The sequence below is a fragment of the Oncorhynchus masou genome, chromosome 13, assembly GCF_036934945.1.
Source record: "Oncorhynchus masou masou isolate Uvic2021 chromosome 13, UVic_Omas_1.1, whole genome shotgun sequence".
Taxonomy (NCBI): Eukaryota; Metazoa; Chordata; class Actinopteri; order Salmoniformes; family Salmonidae; genus Oncorhynchus; species Oncorhynchus masou.
In genome coordinates, this window is record NC_088224.1 from 46,471,466 (window position 1) to 46,488,123 (window position 16,658).

At 41.9% G+C, this 16,658-nt stretch overlaps 2 protein-coding genes across 6 annotated transcripts in view; both read left to right on the plus strand.

Annotated features, from left to right (window-relative positions):
* Positions 1-9,888, plus strand: part of cgnb (cingulin b) — a 53,717-nt gene extending 43,829 nt beyond the window's left edge. For both annotated transcript variants that reach the window (XM_064984044.1, XM_064984045.1), the window contains exons 11-20: positions 91-177; positions 422-670; positions 832-1,002; positions 1,466-1,627; positions 1,876-1,965; positions 2,084-2,167; positions 2,456-2,574; positions 2,752-2,860; positions 7,378-7,538; positions 8,051-9,888. In XM_064984044.1, coding sequence (XP_064840116.1) covers positions 91-177; positions 422-670; positions 832-1,002; positions 1,466-1,627; positions 1,876-1,965; positions 2,084-2,167; positions 2,456-2,574; positions 2,752-2,860; positions 7,378-7,538; positions 8,051-8,183 — 1,365 coding nt within the window. In that variant the 3' untranslated portion in view covers positions 8,184-9,888. The remainder of the gene's footprint in view (positions 1-90; positions 178-421; positions 671-831; positions 1,003-1,465; positions 1,628-1,875; positions 1,966-2,083; positions 2,168-2,455; positions 2,575-2,751; positions 2,861-7,377; positions 7,539-8,050) is intronic.
* A 3,885-nt stretch (positions 9,889-13,773) lies between these two features.
* The window catches only part of tuft1b (tuftelin 1b), a 35,460-nt gene continuing 32,575 nt past the window's right edge, over positions 13,774-16,658 (plus strand). For 2 of the 4 annotated variants that reach the window (XM_064984046.1, XM_064984049.1), the window contains exon 1: positions 13,774-13,881. The gene's annotated coding sequence lies outside the window, so the exon portion shown is untranslated. Of the gene's footprint in view, positions 13,882-14,657; positions 14,802-16,658 lie in introns of all 4 variants that reach the window. The other 2 variants (XM_064984047.1, XM_064984048.1) reach the window with 2 other exon arrangements.

The following is a 16,658-nucleotide window of genomic DNA, read 5'->3' on the forward strand; positions in this document are numbered from 1 at the left end:
GTGAGGTGACATCAGCTAAACTTTGACTGAGTGTGGGATGGATCATGGATGTGAGGTTGAACTCTTTTACCTCTCTCTCGCGGTCTCTAGTCGTCAGGTGGGTCCTCACCATTGGATCAGGGGAGTCTGGAGCTTCAGGAAGCCAACACAAGGCTGAGAGAGAGACTGACTCTCATGGTAAAATACACTTACCAAAACCGCAGCATGCGTATATAGCTATGGAAAAACACACGTAACACTCGGCAAACATAAGCTACACCTCTAGGCACAAATGCAAGTGTGAGACTTTTATATCTTAGAAAAGGACACATAATTACTACACAGTAATGCATGGATTCATAAACTCTCTGATCTGTTATTACGTTAAGGTATACCTAAATACACACACCCATTTATTTAGGAGTATTTTTCTGTTCCACAGACGAGGCTTCACTCCAGCGTGCCCCAGAGCTCGGAGGCTGAGCAGGCACTCGAAGATGAGAACCGCTCCCTGAGGTCCCAACTGGAGGAAGCCAGGCGAGGAGCCTCCCGTCTGGGCAAGGACAGGGATGAGCTGGGCCAACGGCTGGAGGAGAGGGATCTGGAGAGAGATGCGCTGCGCAAGGGCAAGAGTGACCTGGAGGAGCAGAAGAGACTGTTAGACCGGGCCCTGGAGAAGATTAGCAAGGAGGTGCGGCATTGCGTGTGTGTGCGCACCTGTTTTTTTTATGCATTTATTTTCTATTGCCCTTGGTATGTATTTTGGGTTGCTTTAAAACTGAATTGACAAAGATCACCCTATCCTTCTTTCCCATCCATGCCCTTTCCACCCACCCTTTCTCTACCCGTCAGATGGAGGTGATGCTGGGGGACTCCCGTCAGTCGGTGCAGGCCCTGCAGAGCCAGATGGATGAATACAGGGAGCGCTCCAGGAGAGACCTACAGGATGCCCAGCGACAGGGCAAAGACCGACTGGCTGAACTGCAGAGGGCCCAGGCCAACTTGAAGACACTACAGGAAGAGGTGAGGGAGAGAGCGGGGGGGAGGAGGAGAGTAAGGGAGAGAGAAAGGACAGACTGGCTGGACTGCAGAGGGCCCAGGCCAACCTGAAGACACTGCAATAGGAGGTGAATGGGAGGAGGGCAAAGACAGACTGGCTGAGCTACAGAGGCCCCAGGCCAACCTAAAGACGCTTCAGGATGAGGGGAGGGAGAGCAGAGCAAAGGAAAGCACAGGAAGATGGTGTTCAGGTACAGAGAAAGGAGTAAACAGTGCTGAGAGTTTGCAGGTGTATTTTGGAGAGAAAGCAGAAAAAAGAATAAGGATTTGAGGGAAGAGAAGAAAGAAAATATAAAGATATGGTATGAAGGGAGTTAGTTGATGAGACAAACCTGAGGTGATCCTTACGTGGCTTATCAATATATTGGGAATATTATGTCCCCTTTTCTAAATGTTGAACTGCCTCCATCCCCGTTCCGTGGTCCAGGTTTCTCGTTTGAAGAAAGAGCTGCTGGTGTGTGGGGAGGAGAGGGACAGCGCCCAGCTGGAGAGAGACCTGCTCAGCAGCCGCCTCAAACATCTGGAAAGCGAACTGGACTCTGAGAGGAGCTCTCAGACGGACCGCAACAGGGAACTCAGAGGCCTGGAGGTGAGGGGTCAAAGGTCATTACCTTTAAATGTCAAAGATTTTGGGGTGAATTATAGGTGTGGAAATACTGTATGTCTGAGAAATGGAGGTTAGAGGTCAAGGGTTCTTCTGAGAGCTTTGGGAATTGTATGTGAAAGACTTCTAGCCTTGGACTATCAGCATGGAGCATATGATGTTGGGAAGGAGAGGAGAGCTTGAAAAGACATGGTCAAACTTATTTGTTTACAACTTGGATGGATGTGTGTCAGGACAAAGTGAAGACGATGGAAATTGAATTGGATGAGGAGAAGAGCAGCGTGGAGCTTCTCAATGATCGTGTTGCACGCAGTCGAGAACAGGTACTGTACTTCAATACACACACACACACACACTTGAATACACACAAGCAGGTACTGATTTCCATACAGACTAAGTCACTCAATGTTTGCTTATTCTCTTTCTTCCATTCTCTCTCAGATTGACCAGCTGCGTGGAGACCTGATGAAGGAGCGCTCAACCGTACATGACCTGGAGATGGACAAGAGTGTCCTAGAGAGACAGGTATAGATTTCACTTTTCATATCCAACATTTTATGTAACAGAAAATGCCTAATTCTAAGTTTCATCACCCTCAAACATTTTTGCTCAAACACATCTTGATATGTTTGGGTAGGGTAGCCTAGTGGTTAGTGCATTGGACTAGCAGCCGGAAAGGTTGCAAGTTCAAATCCCCGAGCTGACAAGGTACAAATCTGTCGTTCTGCCCCTGAACAGGCACTGAACCCACTGTTCCTAGGACTTGCCTAGTTAAAGGTAAAAATAAAAAATATGCTAACGCGCTCTCCTCAGGTGAAGGAGTTGAGGTCCCGTGTAGCAGACATGGAGACACAGTCCCGTCCCTCCACTGGAATCACTTTGTTAGAGGGTAAAGTGCAGGAACTGGAGGAGAGGCTACACAGTGAAGAGAGGTGTGTACATACTATACTTAGCCATGATGTGTAACTGCTCAAGTACTATGGACACTACATGAAGTACTAACATGACAAGCACTATCATTTTAACTAGCATTAGTCCTGGCTTTGTGGATACTCTAGTTGATCTGAATAGAATGAATATTGTGTGTAATGATGTGTCTCCGTGTTCAGAGAGAAGCTGAGTATCCAGGCCTCCCAGAAGAGAGTAGAGAGAAAGCTGAAGGAAATAATCGTCACTCTGGACCAGGAGAGGAACCAGCACGCTGAGCAACGAGACCAGGTATATGTTAATGGATACTGGTGGTCCTCTGTAGGTCAGTTGGTAGAGCATGGCACTTGCAATGCCAGAATTGTGGGTTCAATTCCTGGGACTACCAGTATGTGAAGTGTTTACACGCATAACTGTAAGTTGCTTTGGAGAAAATAGTCTGATAAATGGCATATTATTATTTTATGCCATGGCATTGTTGAATACTTGTTTCTGATTGGTTTGAAGGGCATTCAAGTGTGCATAAGGTGAATTCACCAATTTGTAAGTCGCTCTGGATAAGAGCGTCTGCCAAATGACTTAAATGTAAATGTGTGCATTATTTCCCTATAACACACGGTAAAATTCAATGGCTATAATTTTAACATGTTCTGTGTTTGAGCTGCTTTTGAAAGCAAAAGTCGAATTGAAAACATCATTGTTGAATTTGATTTTCAGCACCTTTACACTGATGACAATTTTGGTGTGATAGTAATACAGCAGGAATAGTGTTTTCAATGCAGTACATAGTTTGAAATCTTGGCAAGCTTCTTCAAATGCGCATACAGTACCACTCAAAAGTTTGGACACACCTACTCATTCAAGAGTTTCTTAATTTTTACTTCTACATTGTAATTTCTACATTGTAGAATAATAGTGTTAAGACATCAACTATGAAATAACATATGGGGCGGCAGGGTAGCCTAGTGGTTAGAGCGTTGGACTAGTAACGGAAAGGTTGCAAGTTCAAATCCCCGAGCTGACAAGGTACTAATCTGTCCTGCGCCTGAACAGGCAGTTAACCCATTGTTCCTAGGCCGTCATTGAAAATAAGAATTTGTTCTTAACTGACTTGCCTAGTAAAATAAAGGTAAAAAATAAATAAAAATATATGGAATCATGTAGTAACCAAAAAAGTGTTAAACAAATCAAAATATATTTATATTGTTCAAATTAGCCACAATGTGCCTTGATGACAGCTTTGCACACGTTTGGCATTCTCTCACCAGCTTCACCTGGAATGCTTTTCCAACAGTCTTGAAAGAGTTCCCCCATATGATAAGCACTTGTTGGCTGCTTTAGCAACTCATCCCAAACCATCTCAATTGGGTTGAAGTCGGGTGATTGTGGAGGCTAGGTCTAATGATGCAGCACTCATCACTCCTTGGTCAAATAGACCCAACACAGCCTGTAGGTGTCATTGTCCTGTTAAAAAACAAATGATAGTCCCACTAAGCACAAACCAGATGGGATGGTGTATCGCTGCAGAATGCTGTGTTAGCCATGCTGGTTAAGTGTGCTTTGAATTCTAACTCATCAGACCAAAGGACAGATTTCCACCGGTCTAATGTCCATTGCTCGTGTTTCTTGGCCCTAGCAAGTGTCTTCTTGTTATTGGTGTCTTTTAGAGTAGTTTCTTTGCAGCAATTTGACCAAGACAGTCCTCACGAGAGCCAGTTTCATCATAGCGCTTGATGGTTTTTGCGACTGCACTTGAAGAAACTTAACGTTTTTTTAGAAATGTTCCGTATTGATTGACCTTCATGTCTTAAAGTAATGATGGACTGTTTCTCTTTACTTATTTGAGCTGTTCTTGGTATTTTATCAAATAGGGCTATCTTCTGTATACCACCCCGACCTTGTCACAACACAACTGATTGGCTCAAACACACGAAGAAGGAAAGAAATTCCACAAATGAACTTTTAACAAGGCACACCTGTTAATTGAAATGCATTACAGGAGACTACCTCATGAAGCTGGTTGAGAGAATGCCAAGAATGTGCAAAGCTGTCATCAAGTCAAAGGGTGGCTACTTAGAAGAATCTCAAATATAAAATATATAAATAATATATATTCTAAAATAGATTCTGATTTAACAGGTTTTTTTGGTCACTACATGATTCCATATGTTATTTCATAGTTTTGATGTCTTAATTATTATTCTACAATGTAGAAAATAGTACAAATAAAAACTCTGGACACACCTACACATTCAAAACTTTTGACTGGTACTGTATGTGTTCACACACATGCACTCTTCCTTCTGATACATGCTACTCTCAAACCAAAAAGTGACAAACGTATTGGTCACTTATGTTTAACGGTTTAGTAATTTTCTGTACAATGTTGTATCTACTTCGGACTGTTAAGCTGTACTTTATCGTACAGTGGCTTCAGGTGGTAGATGCAGGTGCTCACGTTCACCTTCCTTTTGGTTTTGGTATTCTTTGTGGTTATTTTTACTTTTGACTGAACTGTAACAAAGGGCTATATACTTTTCTGGGCTTACACTTTCCTATTCTTCCTGCTGTATACATCAGATATGTGACAATCCGCTTCATGCACAACGGTTTGAGAGGAACCAGCATGCTGAGCAACTAGAACAGGTACATGTTACTGGATACGGTTGGTCCCCTGTAGCTCGGTTGGCAGAGTATGGCGGTTGCAACGCCGGGATAGTGGGTTCGATTCCCGGGACCACCATTATGTAACATGTATACACCCATGACTAAGTCGCTTTGGATAAAAGTGTCTGCTAAAATGCTATTTTTATCATTTCATACATTGTTGAATACTAGTTTTTGCTTGGCTTGAAGGGCATTCTTGAACGTTCATTATTTCCCTATAACACACGGTAGAATTCAATGGCTATAGTTCTTACATGTTCTACTGTATGTTTGAGTTGCTTTTGAAAGCTAGCGCGTCATGGAGCACACCTTCCAGGGAACGCATAGCCCCTCATTGATTATCACTTCGTACATTCACGTCTATGTACATGCAGTATGTATACTATAACATGAAAATGAATGCAATGACAGGGAACTAGGTGGTTTTTGGTGGAGATTCCTATTGTCTCCTCACTCTAACTACAGTGCCTTGCGAAAGTATTCGGCCCCCTTGAACTTTGCGACCTTTTGCCACATTTCAGGCTTCAAACATAAAGATATAAAACTATTTTTTTGTGAAGAATCAACAAGTGGGACACAATCATGAAGTGGAACGACATTTATTGGATATTTCAAACTTTTAACAAATCAAAAACTGAAAAATTGGGCGTGCAAAATTATTCAGCCCCCTTAAGTTAATACTTTGAAGCGCCACCTTTTGCTGCGATTACAGCTGTAAGTCGCTTGGGGTATGTCTCTATCAGTTTTGCACATCTAGAGACTGAAATTTTTTCCCATTCCTCCTTGCAAAACAGCTCGAGCTCAGGGAGGTTGGATGGAGAGCATTTGTGAACAGCAGTTTTCAGTTCTTTCCACAGATTCTCGATTGGATTCAGGTCTGGACTTTGACTTGGCCATTCTAACACCTGGATATGTTTATTTTTGAACCATTCCATTGTAGATTTTGCTTTATGTGTTGGATCATTGTCTTGTTGGAAGACAAATCTCCGTCCCAGTCTCAGGTCTTTTGCAGACTCCAACAGGTTTTCTTCCAGAATGGTCCTGTATTTGGCTCCATCAGGGTGATGAGCTGTGTTGCTTTACGCCAAACATAACGTTTTGCATTGTTGCCAAAAAGTTCAATTTTGGTTTCATTTGACCAGAGCACCTTCTTCCACATGTTTGGTATGTCTCCCAGGTGGCGTGTGGCAAACTTTAAACAACACTTTTTATGGATATCTTTAAGAATTGGCTTTCTTCTTGCCACTCTTCCATAAAGGCCAGATTTGTGCAATATACGACTGATTGTTGTCCTATGGACAGAGTCTCCCACCTCAGCTGTAGATCTCTGCAGTTCATCCAGAGTGATCATGGGCCTCTTGGCTGCATCTCTGATCAGTCTTCTCCTTGTATGAGCTGAAAGTTTAGAGGGACGGCCAGGTCTTGGTAGATTTGCAGTGGTCTGATACTCCTTCCATTTCAATATTATCGCTTGCACATGGTCCTTGGGATGTTTAAAGCTTGGGAAATCTTTTTGTATCCAAATCCGGCTTTAAACTTCTTCACAACAGTATCTCGGAACTGCCTGGTGTGTTCCTTGTTCTTCATGATGCTCTCTGCGCTTTTAACGGACCTCTGAGACTATCACAGTGCAGGTGCATTTATACGGAGACTTGATTACACACAGGTGGATTGTATTTATCATCATTAGTCATTTAGGTCAACATTGGATCATTCAGAGATCCTCACTGAACTTCTGGAGAGAGTTTGCTGCACTGAAAGTAAAAGGGCTGAATAATTTTGCACACCCAATTTTTCAGTTTTTGATTTGTTAAAAAAGTTTGAAATATCCAATAAATGTCATTCCACTTCATGATTGTGTCCCACTTGTTGTTGATTCTTCACAAAAAAATAGTTTTATATCTTTGTTTGAAGCCTGAAATGTGGCAAAAGGTTGCATAGTTCAAGGAGGCCGAATACTTTCGCAAGGCACTGTACATACCATAAATACTTCAAGTCAAGCAAGCACACATTTTCTTCAGGACGTTGTCTTTTCTATGCATTTAATAGCGGACTTGCTGTGTCCTGCTGACCGTGTACCTTTCCTTGGTCCCTTGTGCTGTGTGACTGTATCCTAACCACCTGTCCACCTCTGTCCCCAGCTGTCCCTGCGTGTGAAGGCCCTGAAGCGTCAGCTGGACGAGAGTGAAGGCGAGGTGGAACGACTAGAGGGGGTCCGCAGGAAGGCTCTTAGGGACCTGGAGGAGCAGCAGGAGCTGCAGGAAGCACTGCAGGCCAAAGTCACAGCACTGGAGTCTGAGAAGTGAGTTCCCTGATAAATAAATATATACACACAAACAAATTCCTTAGTATCTGCAGGCAAAAGCCACAGCACTGGAGAGTGAGCTGAAATGAGTTCCCTCTGACACCTCTATCTACAGTACATACTAGCAGTATACACCAAATGTATTCTCTAGTATCCCATACCCTCTATATGACTGTTCTGTACAGCGTTGCATCTTGTCATACCAGTTATTATACCAGTTACGCCAGATATGTTTATGTATTATAATCCACACTCCTGTACAGACACCTTCACCAGTGTTGTCAAACCCCTCGGGGGCCAGCAGGTGGTGCTTCAATGTCACTCAGCCCGCTGCTCAAATTGAGAAATACCTATTTCTTGTTTTATGCCTCTTTTGAAATGCATTAGCAGACATTGGAATGGTTCAGGGAACAACAAAAAATACTAAAATTCCAGTATATTCAGTAGGAACTGTGTCCCTTTTTAGTAACAACTACAGTCAATGACAACCGTGTCTTGTTCACTCTCAGGCGGAAGGTGTATCAGACGCGTCGACCTGTCCTGGGAGCCTCCAACCTCAGTTCTGAGGACGAGGATGGGTTTTACGACAACAGCATCGCCTCCATCCTCACTGAGGGACAATTACATACCACCAACTGCTAGGGAGAGATTTTTTCATATATTAAATTAATAGATTGAAATCTAGCTGGTTAGAGGAGGTACTCAGGACTCTACATGAAGTAGCTAACATGCCAAGCACTACGAAATTGACTTGCAATTATTTTTCTGGTTTTATGAGAACTAGATTGCTGTGTCGGTTGGTTGCCAGTACAATCAACTGTCATCCTGACACCATAATTTCCTTATTTTCTTTTGTCAGTTAAAATATGAGATATTTTGTAGATTGACTAAGCCAAGGGCCCAAAGAACTCTGGTCAAAAGTATGCACTGTATAGGGAATAGGGTGCCATTTGGGGGACACACGTGAACTTGGAATCACAGGGTTTTGCTGTGCCTCAACTTGACTGATGTTTTATAAGAATACTTGCTTGAGTGTTTTACAGCACCTTTACACTGACTTGTGGTGGGATATTAACACAGCAGAAAACATGTTTCAATGCAGTACGTAGTTTAAATTCTTGGCAAGCCTTTTCACATGCACATGCGTGTTCACACGCAATCTCTCTTCTGATACTTTTTTATTTTATTTAACTAGGAAAGTCTGTTAAGAACAAAGTCTTATTTACAATGACGGCCTACCAAATGGCAAAAGGCCTCCTGCGGAGTCGGGGGCTGGGATTATAAATAAAATAAAAAAAATAGGACAAAACACGCATGAATAGAGAGAACACAGAGTGACCAAAGAGATACATGCTACTCTCAAACCAAAAGGTGGCAAACATATTGGTCACTTATGACAGTTGAGTTATTTTCGGTACTATGTTGTTGTATTTACATGGGCATGTTAAGCTGTACTTTATTGTACAGTGGCTTCAAGTGGTCGATGCAGGTGCTCACATTCACCTTCCTTTTGGTTTTGGTATTCTTTGTGGTTATTTTGACTTTTCTGTACTGTGAGGGCTGTGTACTTTTCTGGGGCTTACACTTTCCTACTCTTCCTGCTGTATACATCAGATATTTATGACAATCCGCTACATGCACAATGGTTTGACTCGTGGGTGAATCCCACTCCATCTCTATTCTTTCCATTACCTCTCACCCTTCTTAATATCCTTTCTCTATCCTGTTCCTAATTTTATGTTTCAAATCAAATCAAATCAAATCAAATTTATTTATATAGCCCTTCGTACATCAGCTGATATCTCAAAGTGCTGTACAGAAACCCAGCCTAAAACCCCAAACAGCAAGCAATGCAGGTGTAGAAGCACGGTGGCTAGGAAAAACTCCCAAGTATTTATCTCGCTGGTCTGTGCAAATGTTTTCACTCGAATGCCTTAAAATTATTTCTGTAATTGTAGTGGTTATTTATTAATACTGATGCTGTAGTTGCTACTATTGTCGTTTGTATGTTTCCTTCAGATGCAGCTACAAGTTATTTCAAGAGTAACTTGTCAGTGCTTGAATCTGCTTTCCTACCAACAGAGTAATCATATGATTGGAAGTGCAATAGTACATTTCTTCTCATTATGCCTGCCTTTTTAGTGAATGTACAATGAACTTCTCTCCCTTAAGTACATTTGCTGAGATTTTTACTTTGAATGTGGTAGTTTTCAGATGTCTTTCTGGGGCAACTTTGCCCAGGTTATGAAGTTTTTACTGTTTATTGTAACATTTGATGTGGTAGAAATCTGCTTGAGTTTTACCAGTATTTTGACACTTTGGTATTTCAAATAAATGTTGGACTTTGTGGATGTGATCATAAGTTATTTGTCCATAAAGTGTAATTTAATAGAGATGGCTGCACTGCTACACCAAGATAGCCTCGAGCCAGGCACATCTCCCGGCTAGCAAACGAAAATTACTACAACCGCAATACCTCTTTCGCCAACTGGCCTGGACCCTTTTGTCAACACGAGGCTCCGCTGTTCCACCATGACTGGTCTGCAGACGTAACGACATCCGCTGAGCCTCCAACCGGTCATTGCCGGGCATGGGAGCAGGCGATTCTACTAGCCTCAGCCTGCTAACTTTAAACACTGTCTTCTGCTTGCTAAGTAGTAACGAATACCCAGCGGCTTCCCTGTTTCATCTATTGCTTGTTCACTGGACCCTATGATCACTTTGCTACATAGTTGATGCCTGCTGGACTGTTCATTGATCACTACTCTATATTTTGTTTATTCTTTGTTTATCTGTTGGCCCCAGCCTCAAACTCGGTCCCTGTGTGTAGTTAACTGACCCTCTCTGCCCATTCATCGTCATTTTACCTGTTGTCTTAGCTGATTAGCTGTTGTCTTAGCTAGGTCTCCCAATCAACACCTGTGATTGCTTCATGCCTCATTTTAAGTCTCTCAAATGTCTATGTCTTGTATATTCTTGTTTAGGATAGTTATGATTGTTTTAGTTTAGTCCCCAGGCACCGTCATTTGTTAACTTCTGTAACCGAAAAAGCCTTGGTTTCATATGCATGTTAACATCAGAAGCCTCCTCCCTAAATTAGTTTTACTCACTGCTTTAGCACACTCAGCCAACCCTGATGTCCTTGCCGTGTCTGAATCCTGGCTTTGGAAGGCCACCAAAGATTGAGATTTCCAGCCCCAACTATAACATTTTCCATCAATATAGAACTGCCAAAGGGGGAGGAGTTGCAATCTACTGCAGAGATGGCCTGCAAAGTTCTGTCATACTTTCCAGGTCTATGCCCAAACAGTTCGAGCTAATTATTTTAAAAATTACTCTCTCCAGAAATAAGTCTCACTGTTGCCACCTGTAATAGACCCCCCCATGAGGGGCAATCAATTCACATATCTTCAGAGCTTGTTCTGTTAGGTGACCAAAACTGGGATATGCTTAGCACCCCGGCCGTCCTACAATCTAGGTTAGATGCCCTCAATTTCACACAAATTATCCAGGAACCCACCAGGTCCAACCCTAAATCCGTAAACATGGGCACCCTCAAATATTATCCTGGCCCTCTTGCCCTCCAAATACCTCTGCTGTTTTCAATCAGGATCTGAGTGATCATTGCCTGCATCCACTATGGGTCCGCGGTCAAATGATCACCCCTCATCACTGTCAAACACTCCCTAAAACACTTCTGCGCGCAGGCCTTTCTAATCGAGCGTTGTATCTTGTCATTGGTTACGAGCTTCAATCTTGGAAGCTCGTAACCAATGACAAGATACTGGATCACGGCTCTGGTTCCTTCGTCAACGCTGCTAATTCTGCACTGCTACTGCTCCTCAATGGATCCTTTCTTCACTCTGATCCTCTACTGCTACAATTGATTTATTCTGAGGATTGCGAAACCTACCGGAGTTCCTGCAGTATTGCTATATGATCATGATTCTGTCAGCCAGTGGACTACTTTGCATAGGTAGAATATCCTCATACACTAAGATGACAGCTTTTCCCGCCTCATGGGCTTCAAAATTGCAATCTTCGGGCAATGACAAAAGGTTACCTATCACCCGCACTCTATGCAACAAAAAAAATCATGTTGAGGGAAGGGCGTTTTGGCTCGTACAATTATTTTATTTAGAAGCAGCTGCTTATGGCTTTCTCTGTATTGTACGGTTGGGGAATCCAATTCATATTCATGTATCGTTAATTGCATGATCTCGCGATTTTTTTTTATTGAATTATGGCCACTATCATGTTCACATTGTTAGTAAAGCATTCCCAAACTAATGGGAAGGGTAAAGGTAGGCCAGCTGTCATTGCTCAAACTAGCGATGCATTCTGTCCTGTCTTCCATGTTACGCTACCTGCAATGGCGAACGCTGGTCACGTCAGGCGAGATACTGGTTTTCCCCACATCTCCGTCTCTGCTAACGCTGCGGGGTATCTCCTGAGCTATACGCAGCCATTCATTTCGCATCGGCGCTGCTTTGACGGCTTCTCTATCTGTCCCTGCATCCACACTTAAATTCGTGGGGCCAAGGAGATTTTTATTTATTCCAAAAGTGATGTTCATCTGCGAGTAACATGCCGTATAGTAAGCTACATCAGCATTCAGCCTCCAGTCAATAGCATTGCTTTGGTATTAAAAGTCAGTGCATTTTAGCACAGGTGGTTGGCTGGATGCTTAGGTTGCGTATAGTAGATATTTAATGTAGGCAACAGATTACGCTTGTCATGGAGTTCAGTGATAGCACTCGGCGGTGCTTCTTTAGGGTGGCTGGGTCTACACTGCTACGTGGCATATGGTCACGTGCCAAGATTAACATTCTACATCGAATTCATTTGCATGATACGATTACTTTAGGTGGTCATTCGATAATATTTAAATGGTGCTTTGCCGTAGCTACACATATTCGCCTTGATGTAAGGTTCTGCTGTTTGGGAGATTGGTGTAGTTTACCGCTCCCACTGCCCGTAAATTGTATTTTACATGGACACTGCTCAGGCAGCGAGTTACCATGAATGTGAAAATCCTGTATCGCCAAGACTTGCATTATTTATTGCTGAGTAAATGGTTGAACATATTTCTACGTGCCGTTTGTCTTCTGAACTACGGATTTCAGCACCCAAAGAAAAGCTTTCATTTACATAGGACAAACGGGTACAAGGAAAGCATTAAAGAATGGAAATATTTACAATTATCGACTGACAGCGACTCAATGTAGTCGGATGTTGAGTGTAGTCAGCCAAAATGTTAACAAGTGAGAAAATGCTTAAACACACAGACATGCAGGAATGGAAAGATCAACACCGACTCGGATACAAAGGAAAACTCATATGCACACGCATAGACAGTCTAATTAAATTCACATACTGGTACACATTCTTGGACACCGTGAATTGTTTTTGCTTGCACAGTCCTGTTTACACTGCACATCTCTCACGACAGAGGGCTATTATATAAATATGCTTCATTAATCACGTATGTAACAGAACCACATTCTGCACCATGGTGGTACCACTGCCACCATGTAGCGATGGAACACCTTTGATTTGATCAAGTTTGAACTCTTCCTTTACCAGGTATAACAACTGAAAACAGCCTAACGACCCAATTTACAGCTTGTTTCAAGGGATGTTTTAAGAGACACAGACGCTCTCAAACAAAGGCACCTACACACTCCTTCACATCTATCTTTACTAGGCCAATCTGAATATGGCCAGTCTATAACCACGTTAAATCTTATTAAGGATAGGACCCTTTTTTTCAATTTTGTAAAAATTAACCATTTCTATTCAAAATGTATCAAGTCTGCCCAAATGTGCCTAATTAGTCAATATATACATTTTCAAGTACATATCTGTGCACTCCCCTCAAACAATAACATGGTATGTTTTCACTGTAATAGCTACTGTAAATTGGACAGTGCAGCTACATTTCTAAGCTTTCTGCCCAAATAAGATGTATATGTCCTGGGAAATGTTGTTGTTACTTCATGCTAATCACGTTAGTGCACGTTAGCTCAACCGTCCTGAGGGTGGGACACCGATCCTTAAGAGGCTGGCTATTTCTTCTCCCATCTACTGCGTTCGCCAGTGCACCGTCATTATTCTCCCTGTAGGGGGAGCTAGTCCTGTCTGGGTTGTAGGTGAGAGCTGCATAGGCTGGTGGAATAGGGCTGGGCTGGTGACTGAGCCTCGCCCTGCCATGTAAGGCAAGACAGTAGGTTCCCATGCTACAGTAGGTTCCCATACTGAGTTTCTCACACACCGACAGACACAGTCGCAACAGTCAGATCATCGTCAGGAAGGCCCACGGACAACTGCTCTGATACAGGTACATTGAAAATGGGTGGCATGTGGGCTTGTGAGACAGGTAGAGGTAAAGCTACTCCAGACTAGTGTGCTGACACAGTTTTTAAAGTAGAGCTCTGGTGTGTTTCTATATAAAGCGTTGTTTGCTTGCTGTTTGTATTACAGTAATAGTGTTAACTTGTGATTTAGATGTAAAGGTACTTATTATTGTAGTAGTGGTGAGAGATTTTAAATTAGTTATTCTCTTCAAAGTATGTCAATGTTTGGTTGCTCTTAGACAAGGAGACAATGGTCTTTGATATTGACTTCATATATCAGTAATCGTGTTAACCTGTGACTGAGAGCATATTTTAATGCTGAGTTGTCATAGAGGAACTTCTTCTAATGTAAGCAGCAATGCTAACATTTTGGGATTGAAAATAGTGTATGATGATGAGTTAATTTTGTTTCCATAACCAGAATTTGTATAGATGGGATTAGTCAATGTGGCTCTGTTGAATTTCCCCAAGTATAATTGATTGTATCCATTGTCAGGAGAGAGAGTTATATATTAGTACCAGTCAAAGGTTTTGACACACCTACTCATTTAAAGGTTTTTCTTTATTTTCTAGATAGTTTTGATGTCTTCACTATTATTCTACTATGAAATAACACATATGGAATCATGTAGTAACCAAAAGTTTTAAACATACCAATATATATTTTCTATTTGAGATTCTTCAAAGTAGCCAACCTTTGCCTTGTTGACAGCATTGCACAACCAACTTAATGAGGAATGCTTTTCCAACATTCTTGTAGGGGTTCCCACATATGCTGAGCAGTTGTTGGTTGCTTTTCCTTATACCTGCGGTCCAACTCATCCAAAACCATCTCAGTTGGGTTGAGGTCAGTGGATTGTGGAGGCCAGGTTATCTGATGCAGCACTCATCACTCTCCTCCTTGGTAAAATAGCCCATACACAGCCTGATGGTGTGTTTTGGGTCATTGTCCTGTTGAAAAACAAATGATAGTCCCATTAAGGGCAAACCAGATGGGATGGTGTATCGCTGCAGAATGCTATGGTAGCCATGATGGTTAAGTGTGCCTTGAATTCTAAATAAATCACTGACAGTGTCACCAGCAAAGCACCATCCCACCGCCGCCTCCATGCTTCACGGTGGGAACCACACATGCGGAGATCATCCATTCACCTACACTTACGTTTGGGGGTGGGGGAGTTTTGATCGGGCTAAAGACAGCTATATCGGTCTGCAAATACAGGACTAGTAAAGGCCTAGTGCACTACTTTTTCAGGGGGTACTGCAACCTCAGCACCCCTACTACCCGCAAGTATGGAACGACCCAGTAGCAAAGTAGTATTAGCCAGGCTAAGCTGAATGGTCAGATAATACATATAATAATATCTTAATTTGATCACCCTTTCAGACTTACATTTTTCTAGGGGCAAATTATCAAACCCTACAAAAAAAATCCATGAATTATAATCCACATAATTACAATTTCCTGCTGTGAAAAACTGGGTCAAATTAAGATACAATAATTTTGTGTATCCCTTAAACAGCAATACATTGTTAATATATGTATTGTGCTTTTGGACTTGATAGAATCACAAAAGGGAGTTCCAGATAATTTTCATGGCTTACCTAGGATGTGATTCGGTATTGGGGCTCCCAAGTGGCACAGCGGTTGAAGACGAGGGCGTCACTACAGACACACTGGTTTGAATCCAGGCTATATCACAACCGGCCGTGATTGGGAGTCTCATAGGGCAGCGCACAATTGGCCCAGCATCGTCTGGTGTAGGCTGTCATTGTAAATAAGAATTTGTTCTTAACCGACATGCCTAGTTAAATAAAATAAAAATGAATTCTTGTGCTGTTGTAAACCATTAGTTGTTTTGGATAAAGAATGGAGCTTAACACTCTCTTATGAACAGCATGGTTTTTCTGCCTTGAGATGAGTGTGTGTATATGTAAATCTTCCATTGCTTTTAATAGCCCAATATGAAGAGTTTGAGTAATTTGCTACTAACTTAAGAGCCCAGCTAGCACATTTGGTTCCTTGGAAGTTGTGGGAACGTGTTTTTGGTTTCCCATTGGTTCTGTGAACGAAGCCATAAGTTTCCTCACCGATAACTTTTTTTAAATGTTCTGAGAATGGAAGTGAACATCATGTTTCAGCAAGACTTTTAATAATACTGCTAGCTTAATAAGTTAACTGTTTTGAACTCGTAGCAGACATGGAAATTCCTTTGCTTAGGCATTAATCATACAAAACATTGTTTTTGGGATTGTGACATTGCATCAGTGAGATTCAAACCTATGATATTCTGTTGTCTGTCCATTGAATTAGTCCACTATGCCACCAGGATGGAGCTAGTATGCCATGTTTTTTAAACTCATAAGAAAACTGCTGAAAAGAAAACATACTTCAAATTTTTCCCCCATTTTCTATCCAATTCGCTTTATTTTTGTAATACATTACACTTGATCATTCTTGAATAAGTACCTCCATTTCTTTTAGTTATTCCTCTAACCTACTTTGTACAGTTTCCATTACCATCTACCTGCACTGTTACTTTCTCTATTTCCTTTATTAGTCTCTTTAGACCTAAACTGCTTTTGTTTTAATGAGTATTGTATTGAAAGTGTCCCATACAATAAGGGGATCTGCTGTACCTATGTTGTCCAAACAAAGTAATTTCTGAATTATTTTGTCTTAGTTAAGAACATATTGTCATCCAATAGGCTTTGATTTAAATTCCAATTCTGTAATAGTTATATGGAGGCCAATTAAGAT